This window comes from Somniosus microcephalus, chromosome 5 (genome assembly GCF_052327205.1).
Source record: "Somniosus microcephalus isolate GS21.2 chromosome 5, FLI_Smic_1.0, whole genome shotgun sequence".
Taxonomy (NCBI): Eukaryota; Metazoa; Chordata; class Chondrichthyes; order Squaliformes; family Somniosidae; genus Somniosus; species Somniosus microcephalus.
In genome coordinates, this window is record NC_140991.1 from 125,418,709 (window position 1) to 125,440,732 (window position 22,024).

At 47.3% G+C, this 22,024-nt stretch overlaps 1 protein-coding gene across 2 annotated transcripts in view; it reads left to right on the forward strand.

The window, feature by feature from the left end:
• galnt1 (UDP-N-acetyl-alpha-D-galactosamine:polypeptide N-acetylgalactosaminyltransferase 1) overlaps positions 1–22,024 on the forward strand; it is a 244,408-nt gene that overhangs the window by 84,695 nt on the left and 137,689 nt on the right. For both annotated transcript variants that reach the window (XM_085988177.1, XM_085988178.1), the window contains exon 3: positions 5,220–5,388. In XM_085988177.1, the coding sequence (XP_085844303.1) occupies positions 5,220–5,388 (169 nt within the window). The remainder of the gene's footprint in view (positions 1–5,219; positions 5,389–22,024) is intronic.

Genomic DNA, 22,024 nt, shown 5'->3' on the forward strand with positions numbered 1-22,024 from the left:
TGCTATTTCAGCATTTTATCTTGAGAGCAAGTATTATTAGGTCAGCCATGTTTTTTCCCACATTGCATCTATATTGGAGTTATGGATACTAATGTGTTTCCAAGTTGTCTAACTTTAACTCTAATACTTTGGCATAATTCATTTGGAGAAGCTACAAATGATAAAATATCAAATTAGCTGCTTTAGGTACTAAACTTAACATACAAAAGCTGTCTCCAACTTGGTACACCTGTAACTTCATATTGTGTGTTTAATTCCTTATTGTATCAACTGAATTGCCTTCCTGTTGGCTCCTTTCAAAAGAACTGCAGTGCATTTGTAGGATGAAGCCTTCTGTACAATAGGCTGGAAGATGACCACATTGTGGTAAACCACTTTTATCGTTACACTATAGTTATCACTGTTGTATTGTTATCATCGTTATCACTGTTGTATCACGATACGAGGTCGCCTCTTGTCGCGCTGTTATACCTGGGCTGACCACCTCCGACTCCGCCCATGGCTCCACCTACCTGCCCAGGTATAAAGGTAGTCGACTGGCTGGTATTCCTCCTTGTTGGACCCGATCACCCACGAGGGTGGGCTCTGTTATTTAGTCAATAAAAACCTTTAGTTACGTTCCTAACTCGTCGCTTTTTATTGGACGAATTGATAGGTATATCAATTTTATTGACTAAATTTTAAAGATGTCTACTACTGACCAGCCAGGAGCCCTCCCAGAAGCACAGCCACAGCAGCTTTCAGACACCGGGCTACACCAGCCACACCAGCCGGCTTGGCTGCAAGCCCTCAAACCACCGTACCTGGATCTAAACCCACAGGCAGCAAACTCAGCCCTCAACTTCAAACACTGGCTGGACTGCTTCGAATCCTACCTGGAAGAATCCGGCGCCCCGCAGAGATCCAAACTAAGACTTCTGAACGCCCAAGCGAGCCCGAGAGTATACGCACTCATCCAGGATACGACTACATACGAGGCCGCTATCAACCTACTGAAACAGCAGTACCGCAGCCCGGTAAATTACATGTACACCAGGCACCTCCTAAGATCCCGCCCGCAACAGCCAGGAGAGTCTGTAGCTGAATTTTTACGGGCGCTAAGAGCACTCGGCAGGAACTGTGACTTTAAAGCGGTGACGGCTGTTGAAAATACGGAAGATAATATCCGCGATGCCTTTGTGAAAGGCCTACGGTCCGACTACTCACGGCAAAGACTGCTTGAAGCTAAAGACCTCGACCTGGACAAAGCTGAAGCCCTTGCTCTCTCCCTGGAGGTGGCCCATCAGGACCAGGAGGCGTTTTCCAGGTACTGCTTGCGACCCTGGGACTCGGGCCCGACCCCTACCGCAATACCCTTCGCAGCGCCGCCCCCGGGACCTACCTCAGCGTCGGCGTCCCGGACCCGACCGGGCCCGCCACCCCCGGTACCGGCTCCGACATCGGGCACCCGCGATCGGGCCGCCGGCTGCTTCTTTTGCGGCCAGGAGAAGCACCCGAGGTCGCGCTGCCCAGCCAGGAACTCTACCTGCTCAACCTGCAGGAAGAAAGGCCACTTCTCTAAGGCCTGCAGGAGCGGATCTTCAGAGGCCAGCAGTGCCTCATGCGAACTGTGGGGGCGGCCATCTTCTTTCACGGCAACTGAGGCCAGTATCCCCACACGTGAGTCATGGGGGTGGCCATCTTTGATCAAGGCAACCGACCCCAATAGTGCCTCATGTGAGTTATGGGGGCAGCCATCTTCTCCGCCATTTTGTCCTACCTCGTGGGAGACGCCATTTTACCCACCACGCCCGACTGCCACCGGGCCCCCGGACCCGACGACCGCCTCGCCCGCAGACGACAACGACTCGCTTACCTACACACTAGCCTCCGTCACTCTGGATCAAGCCCGCCCACACCACCTGTCCAAGTCGATGATGGACATCAAAGTAAACGGCCACGCCACGACCTGCCTGTTCGACAGCGGAAGCACGGAGAGCTTCATCCACCCAGACACGGTGAGCCACTACTCCCTCCCTGTCCTGCCAACGCGCAACCGAATCTCGATGGCATCGAGGTCCCACGCCACGGACATTAGCGGCTACTGTGCTGTGACCTTGTCGGTTAAGGGTACAGAGTATAAAAACTTTAAACTCCTCGTCCTCCCCCAGCTCTGCGCTGCCGTCCTACTAGGGCTGGACTTCCAATCCCACCTCCAAAGTGTAACCCTAGCATACGGTGGACCCCTCCCCCCACTCACAGTCGACAACCAGCGAAGGTTAAACCGCCCACCGCGTAACACCTGCAGCCTATCCACCCTCAAGGTGCCGCCACCTTCCCTGTTCGCTAACCTCACCCCCGACTGCAAACCCGTCGCTACCAAGAGCAGGCGGTACAGCGCTGGGGACAGAGCTTTCATTAGCTCTGAGGTGCAGCGTCTCCTGAAGGAGGGCATCATCGAGGGGAGCAACAGCCCCTGGCGTGCCCAGGTCGTGGTCGTTAAGACCGGCGATAAAAATCGCCTGGTCATCGACTACAGCCAGACCATAAACAGATACACCCAGCTGGACGCATACCCCCTTCCCCGCATATCTGACATGGTCAATCAGATTGCACAATACCGCGTATTCTCGACCATCGACCTTAAGTCGGCCTACCACCAACTCCCTATCCACCCCGAGGACCGCCAGTACACCGCCTTCGAGGCGAATGGGCGCCTATACCACTTCCTTAGGGTCCCCTTCGGTGTCACCAACGGGGTCTCGGTCTTCCAAAGGGAGATGGACCGGATGGTTGACCAGAACGGACTGCAGGCCACATTCCCCTACCTAGATAACGTCACCATCTGCGGCCGCGACCGGCAGGACCACGACGTGAATCTGGAGAAATTCCTCCGTACAGCCCAACGGCTGAACCTCGCCTACAATAAGGAGAAATGTGTGTTTAACACCTCGCGCCTTGCCATCCTTGGCTGTGTAGTAGAGAACGGACTCATCGGCCCCGACCCCGAAAGAATGCGCCCCCTCATGGAGCTACCCCTCCCCCACTGTCCAAAGGCACTGAAGAGAACCCTGGGGCTCTTCGCCTACTATGCCCAATGGGTGCCCAATTATGCGGACAAAGCCAGACCCCTCATGAAGTCCACCTCCTTCCCCCTTACGGAAGAAGCGCGCGCGGCCTTCTCCCTCATTAAGGGAGACATTGCCAAGGCCACTATGCACGCAGTGGATGAGTCCATCCCCTTCCAAGTCGAGAGCGATGCATCCGACTTCGCCCTAGCCGCCACCCTTAACCAGGAGGGGAGACCGGTGGCCTTCTTCTCGAGGACCCTACAGGGCCCTGAGATCCGACACTCGTCGGTCGAGAAGGAGGCCCAGGCGATTGTGGAGGCGGTACGACGCTGGAGGCACTACCTGGCAGGCAAACGATTTACCCTCCTTACCGACCAACGTTCGGTCGCTTTTATGTTTAATAACAAGCTGAGGGGCAAAATCAAGAATGACAAGATCTTGAGGTGGAGAATCGAGCTCTCCACCTACGATTATGATATCTTGTACCGGCCAGGTAAGCTGAACGAACCCCCCGATGCTCTGTCACGAATTACATGCGCCAGCGCGCAAAGTGATAGACTTCAGACCCTCCACAACGACCTCTGCCACCCCGGGGTCACCAGACTTTACCACTTCATTAAGGCCCGCAACCTGCCCTACTCCATCGAGGAGGTCAGGACCATAACCAGGAACTGCCAGACCTGCGCCGAGTGCAAACCGCACTTCTTTAGGCCGGACAGAGCAAGCCTGATCAAGGCCACCCGCCCCTTCGAGCGCCTGAGCATCGACTTTAAGGGGCCCCTCCCGTCCTCTGACCGTAATGTGTACTTCCTCAACATTGTTGATGAGTACTCCCGTTTCCCCTTTGCCTTCCCCTGCCCAGACATGACCAGTACCACGGTCATTAAATGCCTGAACGACCTCTTCGCCTTGTTCGGGTTCCCAAACTATATACATAGTGACTGGGGCTCCTCTTTCATGAGCGAGGAACTCCGTCAGTTCCTACTAGCGAGAGGTATTGCAGCAAGTAGGACCACCAGCTACAACCCCCGAGGGAACGGCCAGGTGGAAAGAGAGAACGCGACGGTATGGAAGGCCGTCCTCTTAGCCTTAAAGTCTAAGGGCCTCCCAACCTCCCGCTGGCAGGAAGTCCTCCCGACAGCGCTGCACTCCATCCGGTCACTACTTTGCACTGCCGTTAACGCCACCCCCCATGAACGAATGTTTGTTTTCCCCAGGAAGTCGACTACGGGAACCACTCTACCAACCTGGCTGACCTCTCCGGGGCCCGTCTTGCTGCGAAAGCACGTGAGGGCCCATAAAACAGACCCCCTGGTCGAGAGGGTGAACCTCCTGCACGCCAACCCCCAGTACGCCTACGTGGCTTACCCAGACGGGCGGGAGGACACTGTCTCCTTACGAGACCTCGCACCCTCGGGCACTCCGGAGACACCACCTTTACCCCCCCCCCACCACCCCCCCAATTCCAGCCCAGGTAGACGGCATGCCGGAACCCCACGAGCCTTCGCCGACCACGCAGACACCAGCACTAACACCGGATAATGCAGCACCGCCACTGCGACGATCGGAGAGGCTTACGAGGCCTCCGGACAGACTGACATACCAGAACTGGTAGTACACTTCACCCTGCCGGACTCAAATCTAAACAAGGGGTGAATGTGGTAAACCACTTTTATCGTTACACTATAGTTATCACTGTTGTATTGTTATCACCGTTATCACTGTTATATCACGATACGAGGTCGCCTCTTGTCGCGCTGTTATACCTGGGCTGACCACCTCCGACTCCGCCCATGGCTCCACCTACCTGCCCAGGTATAAAGGTAGTCGACTGGCTGGTATTCCTCCTTGTTGGACCCGATCACCCACGAGGGTGGGCTCTGTTATTTAGTCAATAAAAACCTTTAGTTACGTTCCTAACTCGTCGCTTTTTATTGGACGAATTGATAGGTATATCACACATGATCTTCTATTATAACAAACTCTCAAAGGGACAGTGCCTGCAGACCTATTCCTTCACATGCAGAAGCCAGAATACACCCAAAGAGTGAGGAAATCATGCTTATAGTCGATACTTTTAAGATTTCAGACTGTCATTACAGCGGTGTGTCTTTTAATACTACTTTACATCTAAGTTTCATTTGTTAACAAAACCTTGCTGTATTTCAGATGTGATACAGAAGCCACAAGAAGGGCCTGGTGAGATGGGGAAGCCTGTAATAATCTCTAAGGAAAATCAAGAAAAAATGAAAGAGATGTTTAAAGTCAATCAGTTCAACTTGATGGCAAGTGATATGATTGCACTCAACAGAACTCTACCTGATGTCAGGTTAGATGGGTAAGTGCAACTTTTAAAGGCAGCTTTTTAATGTTCATGTTTTGCTACAGATCTAGAACTTTTAAAACTGAGTACCATAGGGATGAAAACCTCGGTATTCCTTTGGTACAATTTCAATTCAAATGAAATCTTCTGTTTATCAAAAACCATATGTTCATATTACAATAATTCAGTAAAACTAAGTTGTACATACATATAACTTTTTTGTACACAAGACTAATTCTTGCTTGGAGTGTATGTGTAGGTTCTGTTGCAGTTTATTCTTCCACATTTTCTTAAATCAACAAGTTTCTAGTGGGAAGACCACTGGCCACTGTCAAAACAGCTTCTACTGCTCACCACCAAAGGCAACGTTTTAATTCTCAACAAATTAATTACCATGAATGGTCTAATAAAAAAACTGGCTTTATAATCTATAAGAGTTGACAGAAACTGTTATTTACGCATGTCAAATGCTTCAGCTCATTCCACAACTGATCTTGATGCTCCCATGTCAATGGTTACAAGCCATTCTAGCAGATCAGTTGTATAATGTGAGCTATGTTTTTTTTTTAAACTTCCTGGGTCACACAAGTCCTGTAGTCAAAAGAGAAAAACAGCTAGCGTAATGTACCTTTTGTTGCTTTGAACTGGCTGCTTTAATGTGGATGTCAGTTGCATAGTCAAGTAACCCCATTCTGCTGCATTTATGCCCATCTATTGGAGTCTTGTTCTTGGTTCTTTTTCTTCCATCATTGAAAGTAGATTTTTATTTATCCCCATATCAAAAGCTCAAAATCTGTTTCTTTAGCTCCCTATCTACAAGCCTATACAATCTTGCCTATAATATATTTAGCTTAACATGAAGTCTGTGTAGCAGTAAAATGAACCCTGCTCCAAACTCGGCATGCTGAAAGGCTATCCTACAAGAATGTACAAACTATATAATTCTAGATGTAATTAAATTTTCAAGTTCCAAGCACATTTCTAGCTCAGACAAGGAATTTATTTGGAGAGTACTTTCATTAGTATTTCAGGAAAGGTGCACTGGTCATAATTGTACAGGTCAAAGTTGCACAGTGACTCGTATGGTGACAAAGAAGCTATTGAGGCCCTTTGAATCTTTCTCAACTTCCTTGAGCATACTTGCAATCTCACGGTTCTGTAGTTGCCCAATCAATATCAGAAGAACTGTGTGATTCAAGTGCCTGCACTTGATTTGCAAATGATATTGTTGCTTTGTGCAAGCACTGACACTGCTCAGTGAAGCTGCCTGCAGTTTGCCACTGAGAATTGTCAATACCTAGAAAATCTAACTACCAGCAATAGTTTTTGACCAAGAATCTGTATTTCTGAAGGATACATCAGTGCCAAGTCATATGCCACAGCAAACCTTTTGCTATAAATGGCAGGTGGCCACAGTACTGACTCCTTAGGTCTTGGAACTATCCCATAAGGCATAAATATGCGCATCTATTTTTCCAAGAACCCAACTTTACAACAGCACTATTTGATACTATTAGCCCAACGATGTCATCCAACTTGCCTGAACCTAGTAGGTTTTACCTAGAAATGCAGCTAGTATGTTTTATCTTTTCTGAGGAAGATAATTAAATTGGACAGAGTGCCTTAAGTGTCACATCAGGAAGACAAAGTTGTTAATCAGCATCGGTCATTCCAGAATCTAGCTGCATAAGTTTGGATGACGATGAGCTTCTGAACTGGGAATTGCATTCCAGAGAATTTGAGGCCAGTAGGAACTCCATTTTGACTAGATGGAATTGTTTGATGTTTCCAGGATTTAAGTTATCCTCCCTCTATGGTTATACACCAAAATGGCGTGGGGGAAATCTGTAACAGTTTGTATCTGCTTCCTCTAGAGGAGGTAATAGAGTTCCCATGGCAACTTATGGTCTATATTTAGACATCATGTAACAGACATTGCAGTGCGTCACAAGGTGCCTATTCCTCCTGAAAAGGTAGCAGAAATATTTGATAGCTTGGGTACACAATTGTATTCTCAAGGTATATTGTGGAAAAGACTCCCATCATACCAAACTCACTTTCAGTTTCTATACAAGCTGCTGAAAGTGCTACCACTACAGTACAATTTTCTTTCACAGTCAGGGAAGTGTCCAGACAAATTAAGATAACATAACCCAAACAATCAAGCTGTTGCAATAGTTTATGAATGTCCTTCATACAGACATCATGTTAAGAGTCCAAGGCATCACAATCTAGACATGAATGTCTGCAACGTCAGAATTCTTAACAGTTGTTGGAACTGCCTTTCCTTGGGAGAGAGGGCTTTGTAAGCAAGTTGATGGCACTTTAGCCCTCTCAGGTCTGGAATCTATTGTCACTTAAACCGCACCTCACCAAGGTCAGTGCATAGGCCACATTACTGCAGTCAAGGACAGATGGCCTTCATTTGAATCTAGAAGACTCAAATTATGAAGGTACGGTAAACATCAAGAGGCCAGGCAGAAGCTGCTGCCTGCCACCTCTGGTTCCACTATTCTCTAGTAAAGATTCAAGATCAGCGCCGAAAGTTTCAGAGCAGTCACATTTGACCGTCTCTAAGCAAAAAAAGCCATGTCCTGTCACGTGCATGCTTGAGAGTGATTGTTGTGCAGTGCTATACTTTACGGGATATACCTAATATTCAGCCAAGTAAATTTCTCAAGATGGAGTGCTATTAAGAGAGCTGTTGACCAGCAGAAGCTTCTACTTTTCAGTACCATTTAAAAAAACTCAGGGTTTTACATCAACCACTTTGTCGTCCCAAGAGCCACAAACTCCTTTTCATTACAGGAAATGCTCAAGATGGTAATGTTGCCTCAGATGTTTCAGCCAGAAGACTGGTTGGCATTGGATGCCAAGGACATGTCATTCCCGAGTCCCACAGAAAATACTTGAGTGTAAATGGGAAAGGATCTCTTATCAATAAAATACTTATTTGACCTGCCTTCATCCCCCAAAGTATTAATTAAATATCTTTCACTAGTAGTGTTTCACAGATTGCAGCATGCATCATCTATGAACCAATAACTTAAAAGGGCTTTCTCTTCAGGTTCCACATGTGCATTTGTCTCAAGTTTTGGGACTTCTGAAGAAGCTGACTATTCTTGTAAGCTGAGAAAAAAATCCCAGCTGCAGCCAATAGATGATCTGATGTATGTAGATGCTTACCACCAGTGGTTTGAGTTATTCAGCAGAATATTCCAACTTCCAAGTGGAAGATAGGCCTCAGTGTCTATGCAATATTCAATGTAGAAAGTAGCTGTACTTGTATTATCTGACGCAAAGCACTTCAAGGCTCTTTTGGCTGAACCTTCATACACTGATGCATTTTTAAATTTCACAAGAAGTCAAGATAAACCGATGGTGGGAGGAGGCTAGTGGTTTGGAGTACTCAGAAGTAGGAGGGAATGGGATAGCATTCCAGAGGGGTTTTGAGGTCTCTGGGCAGTCAAGGATGGCTGTGGGGTACTGGGGTCAGAAAGCAGTGGGAGGAGGCTGGGTATGGGATGAGTGGAGTTGACTGGGGTGTGGAAAGAGTGGAAATGCAGAGGTAAGTACCAAGGTTACATGCACTCAAAGAATACAGTGTTGTGGGAGTACTGAGGAAAGAACAGGGAGAACTAAAGGGAAGATAAGGATTGGAAGTACTGAGCTGGGGGGAAGTAGACCGTGGAGCATTGATGAGGAAAAATGGTCTTGAAGCACTAGCGGGGACTGGGACCGCTGAGGAGGTAAAGGGGGGCTGAAAGCATTAACTTGAGGTTGGAAGCAGTCCAGGAAACACAACCAGATCCCAAATGAAATAAAATGTACCATTATTGCAACTTGGTACAGTCAGTGGGCATTGGTGAGAAGCAGAAGCATCAGCCAGTGAGCTGAAGAGACTGAAGATATTTTTAGATGAACAAGGCAGAGCTATCAGAGGGGCGCAAGCATGATTGGACACCCCATCTCTTGGGAATAGCTAGGAGTGGGTACATCTAATTTCAGTGGATCAAAATCCAGCAAAATGCTTTTGGTTTTATGTATTTAAGCCTGTCTTTGTTTGTTGCTCCCCATCCACCACCACCCTCCTCTGCCTGGCTGAACTAGTTCTCACATTGAACAGCTTCTCCTTTGACTCTACTCACTTCCTCCAAATTAAAGGTGTTGGTGTGGGAACCCGCATGGGCCCTAGCTGTGCCTGCCGTTTCGTGGGATATGTGAAACATTCTTTGTTCCAGTCCTACTCTGGTCCCCTCCCTCACCTCTTTTTCCGGTACATTGATGACTGTATCGGTGCCGTTTCCTGCACTCGCCCTGAACGCTAAAATGTCATTCACTTTGCTTCCAATTTCTACCCTTCCTTCACCTTCACATGGTCCATCTCCGACTCTTCCCTTCCTCGATTTCTCTGTCTCCATCTCTGGGGGTAGGCTACTGACAAACATTCACTATAAGCCCACTGACTCCCACAGCTACCTGGACTACACTTCCTCCCACCCCGCTTCCTGTAAGGACTCCATTCCATCCTCCCAGTTTCTCCGTCTCCGCCGCATCTGCTCTGACGATGCCACCTTCCATACCAGTGTTTCCGACATGTCTTCCTTTTTCCTCAACTGAGGATTCTCCTCTACTGTGGTTGACATGGCCCTTGACTGTGTCCGTTCTATTTCCCGCACTTCTGCTCTCATCCATTCCCCTCCATCCCGGAACCACGATAGCGTTCCCCTTGTCCTCACCTTTCACACCACCAGCCTCCACATTCAACAGATCAACCTTCGCCATTTCCGTCAATTCCAGCGTGATCCCACAACCAAACACATATTCCCCCTCCCCTCCCCTTTCAACATTCCGAAGGGACCGCTCTCTCCATGACACCTTGGTCCACTACTCTATCCTCCCCCAACACCCCCTCCCCTTTTCCTGGCACCTTCACATGCAAGCGCAGGAAATGCAACACATGTCCTTTTACCACCTCCCTTCCCACTGTCCTGGGCCCCAAACACTCCTTCCAGGTGAAACCGCGATTTACTCGTACCCTTCTTGCAATTTAGTATCTTCTCCTCTTCTTAGGCAGTCCCTCAGAACCGAGGATGACTTGCTTCCACACTAAAAATGAGTTCTGAGGTGACTGATGAGCCCAATGCGGGACCTACAGTCTCTGTCACAGGTGGGGCAGAAGGTGGTTGAAGGGGGAAGTGGGTGGGGTGCTTGGGTTGACGTGCGCTCTTTCCACTGTTTGCGCTTGGCTTCCCCTTGCTCCCGGCGAAGAGACTCGAGGTGTTCGGTGCCTTCCCGGATGCTTCTCCTCCACTTTTTGTGGTCTTGGGCCAGGGATTCCCAGGTGTCGGTGGGGATGTTGCACTTTCTCAGGGAGGCTTTGAGGGTGTCCTTGAAGCGTTTCCTCTGACCACTTGGGGCTCTCTTGCCATGTAGGAGCTCCAAGTAGAGCGCTTACTTTGGGAGCCTCGTATCGGGCATGCGGACGATGTGGCCCGTCCATCGGAGCTGATCGAGCATGGTCAAAGCTTCGATGCTGGGGATGTTGGCCTGAGCGAGAACACTGACATTGGTGCGCCTATCCTGCCAATGGATTTGCAGGATCTTGCGGAGGCAGCGTTGGTGGTACCTCTCCAGTGCTTTGAGGTGCCTACTGTACACGGTCCATGTCTCTGAAGCATACAGGAGGGAGGATATCACTACTGCTCTGTAGACCATGAGCTTGGTGCTGGGTTTGAGGTCCTGGTCTTCAAACACTGTCTTCCTCAGGCGACCGAAGGCTGCACTGGCACACTGAAGGCGGTGTTGGACTTCGTCATCGATGTCTGCCCTTGTTGACCGTAGGCTCCCGAGGTATGGAAAGTGGTTCATGTTGTCCAAGGCCTCGTCATGGATTTTGATAATTGGGGAGCAGTACTGTGTGGCGGGGGCAGGTTGGCAGAGGACCTTTGTCTTACGGATGTTTAGTGTAAGACTCATGCTCTCGTACGCTTCGGTGATGGTGTTGACGATGGTTTGGAGTTTGGCCTCAGTGTGCGCAGATGCAAGTGTCGTCTGCATACTGTAATTCGATGACAGAGGATGGGACGACCTTGGATCTGGACTGGAGGTGACGGAGGTTGAACAGTTTCCCGTTTGTCCTGTAGATTAGCTCCACTCCAGGGGTGAGATGCAACATTGCAGCCGGGAAGATCGAGAAGCGCGTTGGTGCGATGACGCAGCCTTGCTTTACCCCAGTCCGTACGTGAAGTGGGTCTGTGGTGGATCCGTTGGTCAGGATCATGGCTTGCATGTCGTCGTGCAGCAGGCGGAGGATGGTGACAAACTTTTGAGGGCAGCCGAATTTGAGGAGGACACTCCATAAACCGTCACAGTTGACAGTGTCGAAGGCCTTTGTGAGGTCAAAGAAGGCCATGTACAGCGGTTGGTGCTGTTCCCTGCATTTCTGTTGTAGTTGACACGCAGTGAAGATCATATCCGTTGTGCCTCTTGGTGGGTGGAATCCACATTGCAACTCTGGGAGGAACTCTTCAGCCACAGGGAGAAGGCGGTTGAGGAGGATTCTTGTGATGACTTTCCCTGTGGCAGACAGCAGGGAGACTCCTCTGTAATTACCGCAATCGGACTTGTCACCTTTCTTGAAGATGGTCACGATTACGGCATCTGTCTAAGATCCCCTGGCCTACTCGGAGAAATGAGTTCATGTATTCATGCCAATCGTGCTTCTCTGCCATGTTTTAGAGCCTCGGCGGGGATTCCATCTGCTCCTGAGGCCTTGTTGTTCTTCAGCTGTCGGATGGCCTTTTCAACCTCATGTCGGGCTGGGGTTATGCTGAGGTGGTGGCATGCTGCGGGATGGAGTTGAGGACACTCGCTTCGAAGACAGTCTTGGTTAAGGAGATCTTCGAAGTGCTCCTTCCAGCGGGCACTGACTGCCTCTCTGTCCTTGATGAGTACCTCTCCGTTCTTGGCCTGCAGTGGGGTAGGACCTTAGGTGGTCTTGATTGTGCTAAAGAATCCACGCACGTCGTGGTTGTCAACTAGCAGCTGGATCTCCTGCGCTTTCTCCACCCACCATCTGTTCTTTAGGTCGCGAGTTCTTTGTTGGACCTCGGCCTTCAGGCGTCTGTAAAACTGCTTTCTTGCTCTCGAGTTCTGTTGCCGTTTCCAGATCAGGAATGCCTTGCGCTTGCGGCTTATTAGCTCCTGGATCTCCTGGCTGTTCTCGTCGAACCAGTCTAGGTGTTTCTTGGTCGAGTGACCGAGCGTCTCTTCACAGCTGCTGATTATGGAGGCCTTGAGTGCAGACCAGGTGCTGTGGACACTCTGTGCCTCTGAATCACTGGGAGGAGTCAGGTTGGTTGTGAGGCGCAGGCTGAATAGGGCTTTCTTAGCAGGGTCTTTGAGTGCTCCAGCGTTGATTTTCCTGTGACATTGCTTCTGTTGCCGCCACGTTTTGGGGCTATGTTGATGGAGATGACAGAGCGGATTAGGCGGTGGTCTGTCCAGCAGTCGTTGGCTCCTGTCATGGCGCGGGTGATGCGGACGTCCTTGCAGTCCCTTGCTCGGACGATGACGTAGTCCAGCAGATGCCTGTGCTTGGAGCGAGGGTGTTGCCATGAAGCCTTGTACTTGTCTCACTGACGAAACAATGTGTTGGTTATGATGAGGCCATCTTCCACCCTTTAAAATTTAGTATACTGTATTCGTTGCTCACGATGCGGTCTCCTCTACATTGGCGAGACCAAATGCAGATTGGGTGACTGCGTTGCGGAACACCTCCGTTCAGTCCGTAAGGGTGACCCTGAGCTTCCTGTCGCCTGTCACTTTAATTCTCCACTCCACTCCCACTCTGACCTCTCTGTCCTCGGCCTCTTGCACTGTTCCAATGAAGCTCAACGTAAGTTCAATGAATAGCACCTCATCTTTCGATTAGGCACTTTACAGCCTTCTGGACTCAACATCGAGTTCAACAATTTCAGACCATAACCTCGGCCCCGATCTGTTTTTTCTTTTTTTCTCTCTCGCATGGCAGCTGTCGATCATTCTGACATTGCCATTTGCACTTCATCTAGAGTCGTCTTTTGTTTCTTAACTTGTCCCATTACCATCTCCTTTTGCCTTGCACCATCATCCCTTTTATCTCTTAATCGCTCCTACCTGTCACCCTATCACAGACCCTCCCTTTTGTTCTTTCCTTCTCTTCTCCCCCCCCCCCCCCTTTCCCTGCCCCTACACTTGCTTAAAAACCTATTCCATCTCCAGAAAAAGTCTCAACCTGGTTTAAAAAGATAATTTTTTTTCTCACTCTGTTATCCTCTCTAACTGTTTCTCCTTTTCTTCTCCACCTATCTGTTTCTTCCGCTTGTGTTCAACTCTGCACTATTGTCTTTCCCTTTCTCTTTCTCCTGCTCCACCACTTTGATCTTGATCTCTCTGTCCCCTTTGAGCTGTCCTTTTCTCCCTCTTGCTTTCACTTGGTCTCACTCTCCTGCTCTCTCTCTCTGTAGTTCTCACTTTCTCCCACTTTTTCCTTCTTTCTCTCTCTTGCTCTTCTTTCTTTCTTGCTCTTTGTTTTGCTCTCCTCCACTTCTCGTTCTCTGAGTGAGCAAGGAAGCACTTGAGACAGCCAGGCATGTAGGCAGGTCAGAATAAACTCTGAACTGATAAAATGATGCGCAATGTTCGCTAGTCTTGCTTTTTTTAGTTAGTTTTGAGTGGAGTTGTAATATTTTATGATGCATTATATGTACTAATAACCCTCTGTGAAAAATGTTCTTTTAACTTCCCTTTTGTTCTTCAATATCAAAGACTGTACCATCCCCTGATTCAGCAACCAATGGAAACAACTTCTCAAAATGTTTCATAGTCCTGAAAACCTTTATTAGAACCCCCTCCCTTAACTTTTCTTTTTGCAGTGAAAAATGTCCCAATTTTTCAAGCCCTTTTTAACTATAACCTCTCATTCCTGGTATCATTCTAGTGAATGGAATTCCTTTTGCTGTCTCACTATTCCTCTCTAGCTGCAATCCATATTCCAGGAACCCTTTTCTCTACTGTATTGTGCAGTGTGTCTTCAATTGTTCCTCAATCTCAGTAACTTTAAGCTCTAGCAAGTCCACCTAGAGACATTTATGGTTTTCCTAGAAACTCTTGGTTTCCAGGAATTCCCATATTATGTAAGTTCTGCACAATATGCACCTTGCCTGTCCTGCTATCATAATTATTCACTATTTAATTACTTCTTACTTCACCTTAATTACTTCTTACTTGACCTTAGTCTGATGAATCAGCTGAACTCTCGTTCACTACTGAATTCTTGTTCAAAACCAAGCTCTCTCTCTGTCGATCTCACTCTGTTCTTACACAGCTGTAAAAGCAACTGAGTGGGAAGGTGTACTACTCTATTTTAAAGTTGTTTTGGCAAAAGTTCTCCAAGTTGCTCTGTGAACACTTGTATAGTAGAGATTAATGTATCAACGACTTCCAGTTGTTTGTGGGACATTGGGCATAAGCAAAATTGGCATGGTAAAATATTACTTTGTCATTTTGGGTGTATAACTGAAAGTGTGTTGATTCAACTGCAACCTTTTAAGGTTAGAAAACTAGGGCTTGGATAAGGCCAGTAGTACCTACAAAGTAGAATGGAATCAACATTAACATATGGGGAACTGAAAAGAACATTGCTCAGCAGATTTCCATGGGGGGGGGAAAAATACATCACAGGGGAACCCCTTGGAAATGAGCTTTATATTTGCTCTCCATGGATTTCTACAATAAAACAATAGAACCACATGAAAAACCTAATAGTTTACAATCAAGGATGGACAAAATATGGAGTTTGTTTTGGAAAAAATAAATCTGTTCATGTAAAATCCTAGTATCTTGTTACTGTAGCAAAATTTCTGCAGAATTAATTTGGTAAACTTAGACGTTCACCCTATTTGGCAGAATCTGTTAGCAGAGATACAGTATTCAAATAAAATTATCTAGACTGTGACAAAAATGAACCATTTTTGTCCAGCTTTAGCTTAGAAGTAGTCCCTTTTCATTCAATTACAGTACTTAAGGAGTTTGAGATGCACCTAGTTTAACCCGATACAAATAGCATGAAGGTTATGTTGGTTATCTCTAAGAAAATTTGCTGCAAAAGTAACCAAGCTGCACATTTTAAACAGAAACATGCTGTCTAATTGCCTCAGTTATGTGTATGACTAGCAACTCCTTTGGAATAGGGCCAATAGTTACTTAAGTTCACCATTTTCCAGCAACTGTTCGAGGTGTATTTAAGTATCTTGAATTGTTCAAATCATTGGTTGATTTGGAATTGTCGGAAATTGATCAAGCCAGTTTGCTCCCTCATTTGAAAGTACAAGAACAAAGGAATAATTGTGTGCCTAGAAAAAATAATAACTTAAAGATTGAATTTATTTTGAGGAGTTGATTAAGAAAACATCCAAAGTAAATACCTATTAATAACAGTGTGTGGTTGCAATATTCTAATACTGTGCTTATAGTTGGTGCTATCAATGTATCTCTGTGATTTCATTAAATTAAGTGGCAGGCCACCTAACGTTACATGACTGTCAATCTCAGTGCGATTCCTAAGCTTGCCCACTGGCTCGTGCTGTAGCAGTCCTTTTCTTGGTGATGGCAGACATGTTGGTGAATAAAGGAAAACTTTCATGTTCTATTTGAACTACAAACATTAGAAGCACCAGAAAACACACTCTACAATGTACAAAGAAAACTAAGCTACCTCCCCTCCCCCAAAGGAATTTGTAGAAGAAAAGTAAATCTAAACGCCAGATATAGTGCCTGACGACCATTATTTCCTGCCCAGAAGGTGGAATGCATTGAAGCATAAGTGGAAAAGGTACTGAGAAGTTTAGTTGAGCGTGTTGCGGGGGATGGGATGAATGGATTTAATGTGATGTGGGCACCTCAGAGAAAATAGCTATCGATGACTGATGTGTTCCCCCCTCCCCAACCAGGATGTTGGAGTTTTGTCCTCATATGAGATGGCATCTCTCGCCCGAGCTGCGCAGAACTTTGGGACCGGTCTACAACTGTTGATTCACTCCTTTACTGGCAGCAGACTACAAACACACAAGCCCATCCACCATTCAGCAGAAATTCAGACTTTCTGATGATAAATGAATATCCTCGCCCCACAAATACTTGTGCATCACAAACGCACAAAAATCTTCCAACCCCCCACCCTGAAGACTGTAAGTGATTGGATCAAAGCTTCCTCCCTCCATTTGAACAGAAGCATGGGAATAGATCCCCTCTCCCAATGTGCAGAGAGTGTATAACACTCCAAATCCCCCCCCCCTCCCCACACCACCCCTCCATGCGAAGTACGCATCGCTTTCATGGCCATACTCCAACCCACATTGAATTCTTCCCTCTGAGCATTTCTTAGATAATTGGAGCTACCCACCTCCTTCCCCTACCCCCCTTTCCTCCTCGGCTCCCCTGCCGTCCTCTCCCTCCTCCTTCTCCTCCCCTCCCCCTTTTTGTATCAATTCATTTATTCTATGCCCTATAACCCAACTTTACCTGAATACTGCACTTGGTCCAGATTCCCCTCATGCACCACCCCATGAGATTGCCTAGTATGTGTGTAAAATTTATACATTTTCATTTTTTTTAAACTTCCATGTTTACCTATTCAATAAATGTGCTCATTTGTCAAAATTTAAAACAAAGTCTGTTGTAAATTTCTGCTATGTTTCAAAGAAAGAAGAAAATACATGTGGAGGCACAGAATAGTAGTTAAAGCACTTTACAAAATGGTTTTCTGTTTGTTATCCTATGCTTGCTAGCAGACAGTTGCCTAGATATCAGGGCCAGTGAAGATACACTCAAGACTGTAGGAGCTAATGCTCATTTATGAAAGTATTTTGCAATACAGAAACTGAAGTATCTAAAATAATAGCAGAAAAGACCCAAAACCTTAATACCGACATTAATACGGTGTGCCAACAACTGTATGCAGAATCTGTATATATTCTACGCTAACTCTGTAGTGTATGTACCTTTAAGAGGAACTATGTTTTTGAAGCCCCTGTATACTGTAGTACCAGTAGTGACCACTCGGGTATATAAGCCTGTGTAGCATCTTGTGGTGTTAGTTCACCTCCAGACTTTGTTCAGTAAACACTTGTTAAATCAACTCCTGCATTCCGTGTCTCCATTAACACACGGATCTAACAAACTCTATTTAAGATTTCTTGCGAAAAGCTAATTTCAGAAGAAATGAGGAAAGATTGCCAACTACTTAAAATGTTCAGTCTACCTATGATCCAGAAGTTTATATAACAGAGTGCTGTTGTCTTTTAGGCATTATGAGTGGTCATTTGTTCTAAAGGCATAAATAGGAAGGAGCTTTTAAGCTGTTTGGCTTAACATCAAAACTGGTCTTGTGCTCTGTGTTACGGTTCTGCACACATTCTGTTTTAAAATCTTTTGTGTCAATGTGTGTGTAACTAATTTAATTTGTTGGTAGCAAATAAATTCTCCAGTTATAAAATGGTACTGATCACACTGCCATCCTTTCTTCCTTCATTCTCTTTCTACCTAGTCTTTTCGATTTTATTTTTACCCCATCCCAATCAAACTAAAATGGTCGTCTTTATCTAATTTCTTCAAAATCTAACTTTTGAACTCTTAACTTCTTTCCTATTCTTGCTTCCTTTAGTCCATTTTAGAAGTGGTAACTTTTTTATTCGTTCCTGGGATGTGGCCGTCGCTGGCAAGGTCAGCATTTATTCCGGCCCTAATTGCCCTTGAGAAGGTGGTGGTGAGCCGCTGCCTTGAACCGCTACAATCCTTGTGGTGAAGGTACTCCCGTCGTGATGTTAGGGAGTGCCAGGATTTTGACCCAGCGACGATGAAGGAGCGGCGATATATTTCCAAGTCAGGATGGTGTGTGACTTGGAGGGCAACTTGGCGTTGATGGTGTTCCCATACACCTGCTGCCCTTGTGCTTCTAGGTGGTAGAGGCCGTGGGTTTGGGAGGTGCTATCGAAGAAGCCTTGGCAAGTTGCTGCAGTGCATTTTGTAAATGGTACACACTGCAGCCACGGTGCGCCGGTGGTGGAGGGAGTGAATGTTTAAGGTGGTGGATGGGGTGCCAATCAAGCGGGCTGCTTTGTCCTGGATGATGTCAAGCTTCTTGTGTTGTTGGAGCTGCACTCATCCAGGCAAGTGGAGAGTATTCCATCACACTCCTGACTTGTAGATGGTGGAAAGGCATTGAGGAGTTAGGAGGTGAGACACTTGCTGCAGGACACCCGCCGCAGAATACCTAGCCTCTGACCTGCACTTGTTGCCATAGTATTTATGTGGCTGGTCCAGTTAAGTTTCTGGTCAATGGTGATCCCCCAGGGTGTTGATGGTGGGGGATTGGACGATGGTAATGCCGTTGAATGTCCATGTGCGGTGGTTAGACACACTCTTGTAGGAGATAGTGATTGCCTGCCACTTAAGTGGTGTGAATGTTACTTGCCACTTAACAGCCCAAGCCTGAATGTCATTTTGTTGCATGCGGGCATGGACTGCTTCATTATCCGAGGAGTTGCGAATAGAACTGAACACTGCAGTCATCAGCGAACATCCCCACTTCTGACCTTACGATGGAGGGAAGATCATTGATCAAGCAGCTGGAGATGGTTGGGCCCAGGACACTGCCCTGCGGAACACCTGCAGCGATTGACCTCCGACAACCACAACCATCTTCCTTTGTGCTAGGTATGACTCCAGCCAGTGGAGAGTTCCCCCCACCCCACCCTGATTCCCATTGATGTCAATTTTGCTAGGGCTCCTTGATGCCACACTCTGTCAAATGCTGCCTTTATGTCAAAGGCAGTCACTCTCTCCTCACCTCTGGAATTCAGCTCTTTTGTCCATGTTTGGACCAAGGCTGTAATGAGGTCTGGAGTGGAGAGGTCCTGGCGGAACCCAAACAAAGCATTGGTGAGTAATGCTGCTTGATGGCACTGTCGACGACACCTTCCATCACTGATGATTGAGAGTAGTCTATTGGCCGGATTGGATTTGTCCTGCTTTTAGTGGACAGGGCATACCTGGGCAGTTTTCTACATTGTTGGGTAGATGCCAGTGTTGTAACTGTACTGGAAAGGCTTGGCTAGTGGCGCAGTTAGTTCTGGAGCACAAGTCTTCAGCATGACAGCCGGGATGGTGTCAGGGCCCACAGCCTTTGCTATATCCAGTGCGCTCAGCCATTTCTTGATATCACGTGGAGTGAATTAAATTGGCTGAAGACTGGCTTCTGTGGTGGGGACTTCTTCAGGAGGAGGTCGAGATGGATAATCCACTCGACACTTCTGGTTGAAGATGGTTGCAAATGCTTCAGCCTTGTCTTTTGTGCACACATGCTAGGCTCCACTGTTATTGAGTGGTTGTGGTGATTGAAGGTCAATCATCACAGCCCCAGGACATCGCTGCAGGAGTTCCTCAGGGCAGTGTCCTAGGCCCAACCATCTTCAGCTGCTTCATCAATGACCTTCCCTCCAACATAAGGTCAGAAATGGAGATGTTCGCTGATGATTGCATGGTGTTCAGCGCCATTCACAACTCCGCAGATAATGAAGTAGTCCATGCCCGCATGCAGCAAGACCTGGACGACGTTCAGGCTTGGGCTAATAAGTGGCAGGTAACATTCGTGCTACAGAAGTGGCAGGCAATGACTATCTCCAACAACCGAGAGTCTAAGCACCGTCCCTTGACATTCAATGGCATTACCATCACCGAATCCCCCACCATCAACATCCTGGGGGTCACCATTGACCAGAAACTTAACTGGACCAGCCACACACATACTATGGCAACAAGTGCAGGTCAGAGACTAGGTATTCTGCAGCGGGTGTCTCACCTCCCGACTCCCCAAAGCCAATTCATTAAATATATTCAAGAAGGAGTTAGATATATTTCTTAAAGCTAAAGGGATCAAGGGATATGGGGAGAAAGCAGGAACAGGGTACTGAATTTGGATGATCAGCCATGATCTCATTTAAATGGTAGAACAGGCTTGAGGGGCCAAATGGCCTACTCTTGCTCCTATCTTCTATGTTTCTACCATCTACAAGGCACAAGTAAGGAGTGTGATGGAATACTCTCCACTTGCCTGGATGAGTGCAGCTCCAACAACACTCAAGAAGCTCGACACCATCAAGGACATAACAGCCTGCTTGATTTGCACCCCCTCTACCACTTTAAACATCCACTCACTCCACCACCGGCGTACCGTGGCTGCAGTGTGTACCATCTACAAGATGCACTGCAGCAACTCACCAAGGCTTCTTCGGCAGCACCTCCCAAACCCGCGACCTCTTCCATCTAGAAGGACAAAGGCAGCAGATGCATGGGAACACCACCACCTCCAAGTTCCCCTCCAAGTCACACACCATCCTGACTTAGAAGTATATCGCCGATCCTTCATCGTCGCTGGGTCAAAATCCTGGAGCTCCCTACCTAACAGCACTGTGGGAGTACCTTCACCTCACGGACTGCAGCAGTTCAAGAAGGCGGCTCACCACCAACTTCTCGAGGGCAATTAGGGATGAACAATAAATGCTGGCTTTGCCAGCGACGCCCACATCCCATAAAACGAGTTTAAAAACATTTTAAAAAAAGGATGGTGATATTATTGGAGCCTCCTCCTCCCGTTAGTTATTTAATTGTCCACCACTACTTATGGCTGGATGTGGCAGGACTTGCAGAGCTTTGATCTGATCCGTTGGTTGTGGGATCGTGTAGCTCTGTCTATAGCATACTGCTTCCGTTGTTTAGAATGCATGTAGTTCTGTGTTGCAGCATCCCCAGGTTGGCATCTGATTTTTAGATACGCCTGGTGCTGCTCCTGGCATGCTTTTCTACACTATTCATTGAACCAGGGTTGGTCCCCTGGCTTGATGGTAATGGTAGAGTGAGGGATATGCCAGCTTGTGGTGGGATACAGTTCTGCTGCTGATGGCCCACAGAGCCTCATGGATGCCTAGTTTTGAGCTATTAGATCTGTTCTGAATCTATCCCATTTAGCACGGTGGTAGTGCCACACAACACGATGGAGGGTGTTCTCCGTGTGAAGATGGGACTTCGTCTCCACAAGGACTGTGCGGTGGTCGCGTCTACCAATACTGTCATGGACAGGTGCATCTGCAACAGGTAGATTGGTGAGGAAGAGGTCAAGTAGGTTTTTCCCTCGTGCTGGTTCTCCACCATTCAATAAGATCATGGCTGATCTTCTACCTCCTCTCCACTTGCCTGCACTATCCCCATATCCCTTGATTCCCTTAATATTCAAAAATCTATCAATCTCTGTCTTGAATATATTCAACAACTGAGCCTCCACAGCCCTCTGGGGGAGAGTATTCCAAAGATTCACCACCCTCTGAGTGAAGAAATTTCCCCTCATCTCAGTCCTGAATGGCCGACCCCTTATTCTGAGACTGTAACCCCTGGTTCTAGACTCTCCAGCCAGGGGAAACATCCTCCCTGCATCTACCCTGTCCGGTCCTGTCAGAATTTTGTATGTTTCAATTAGATCACCTCTCATTCTTCTAAACTCTAGGGAATATAGGCCGAGTCTACTCAATCTCTCCTCATAGGACAATCCCCCCCC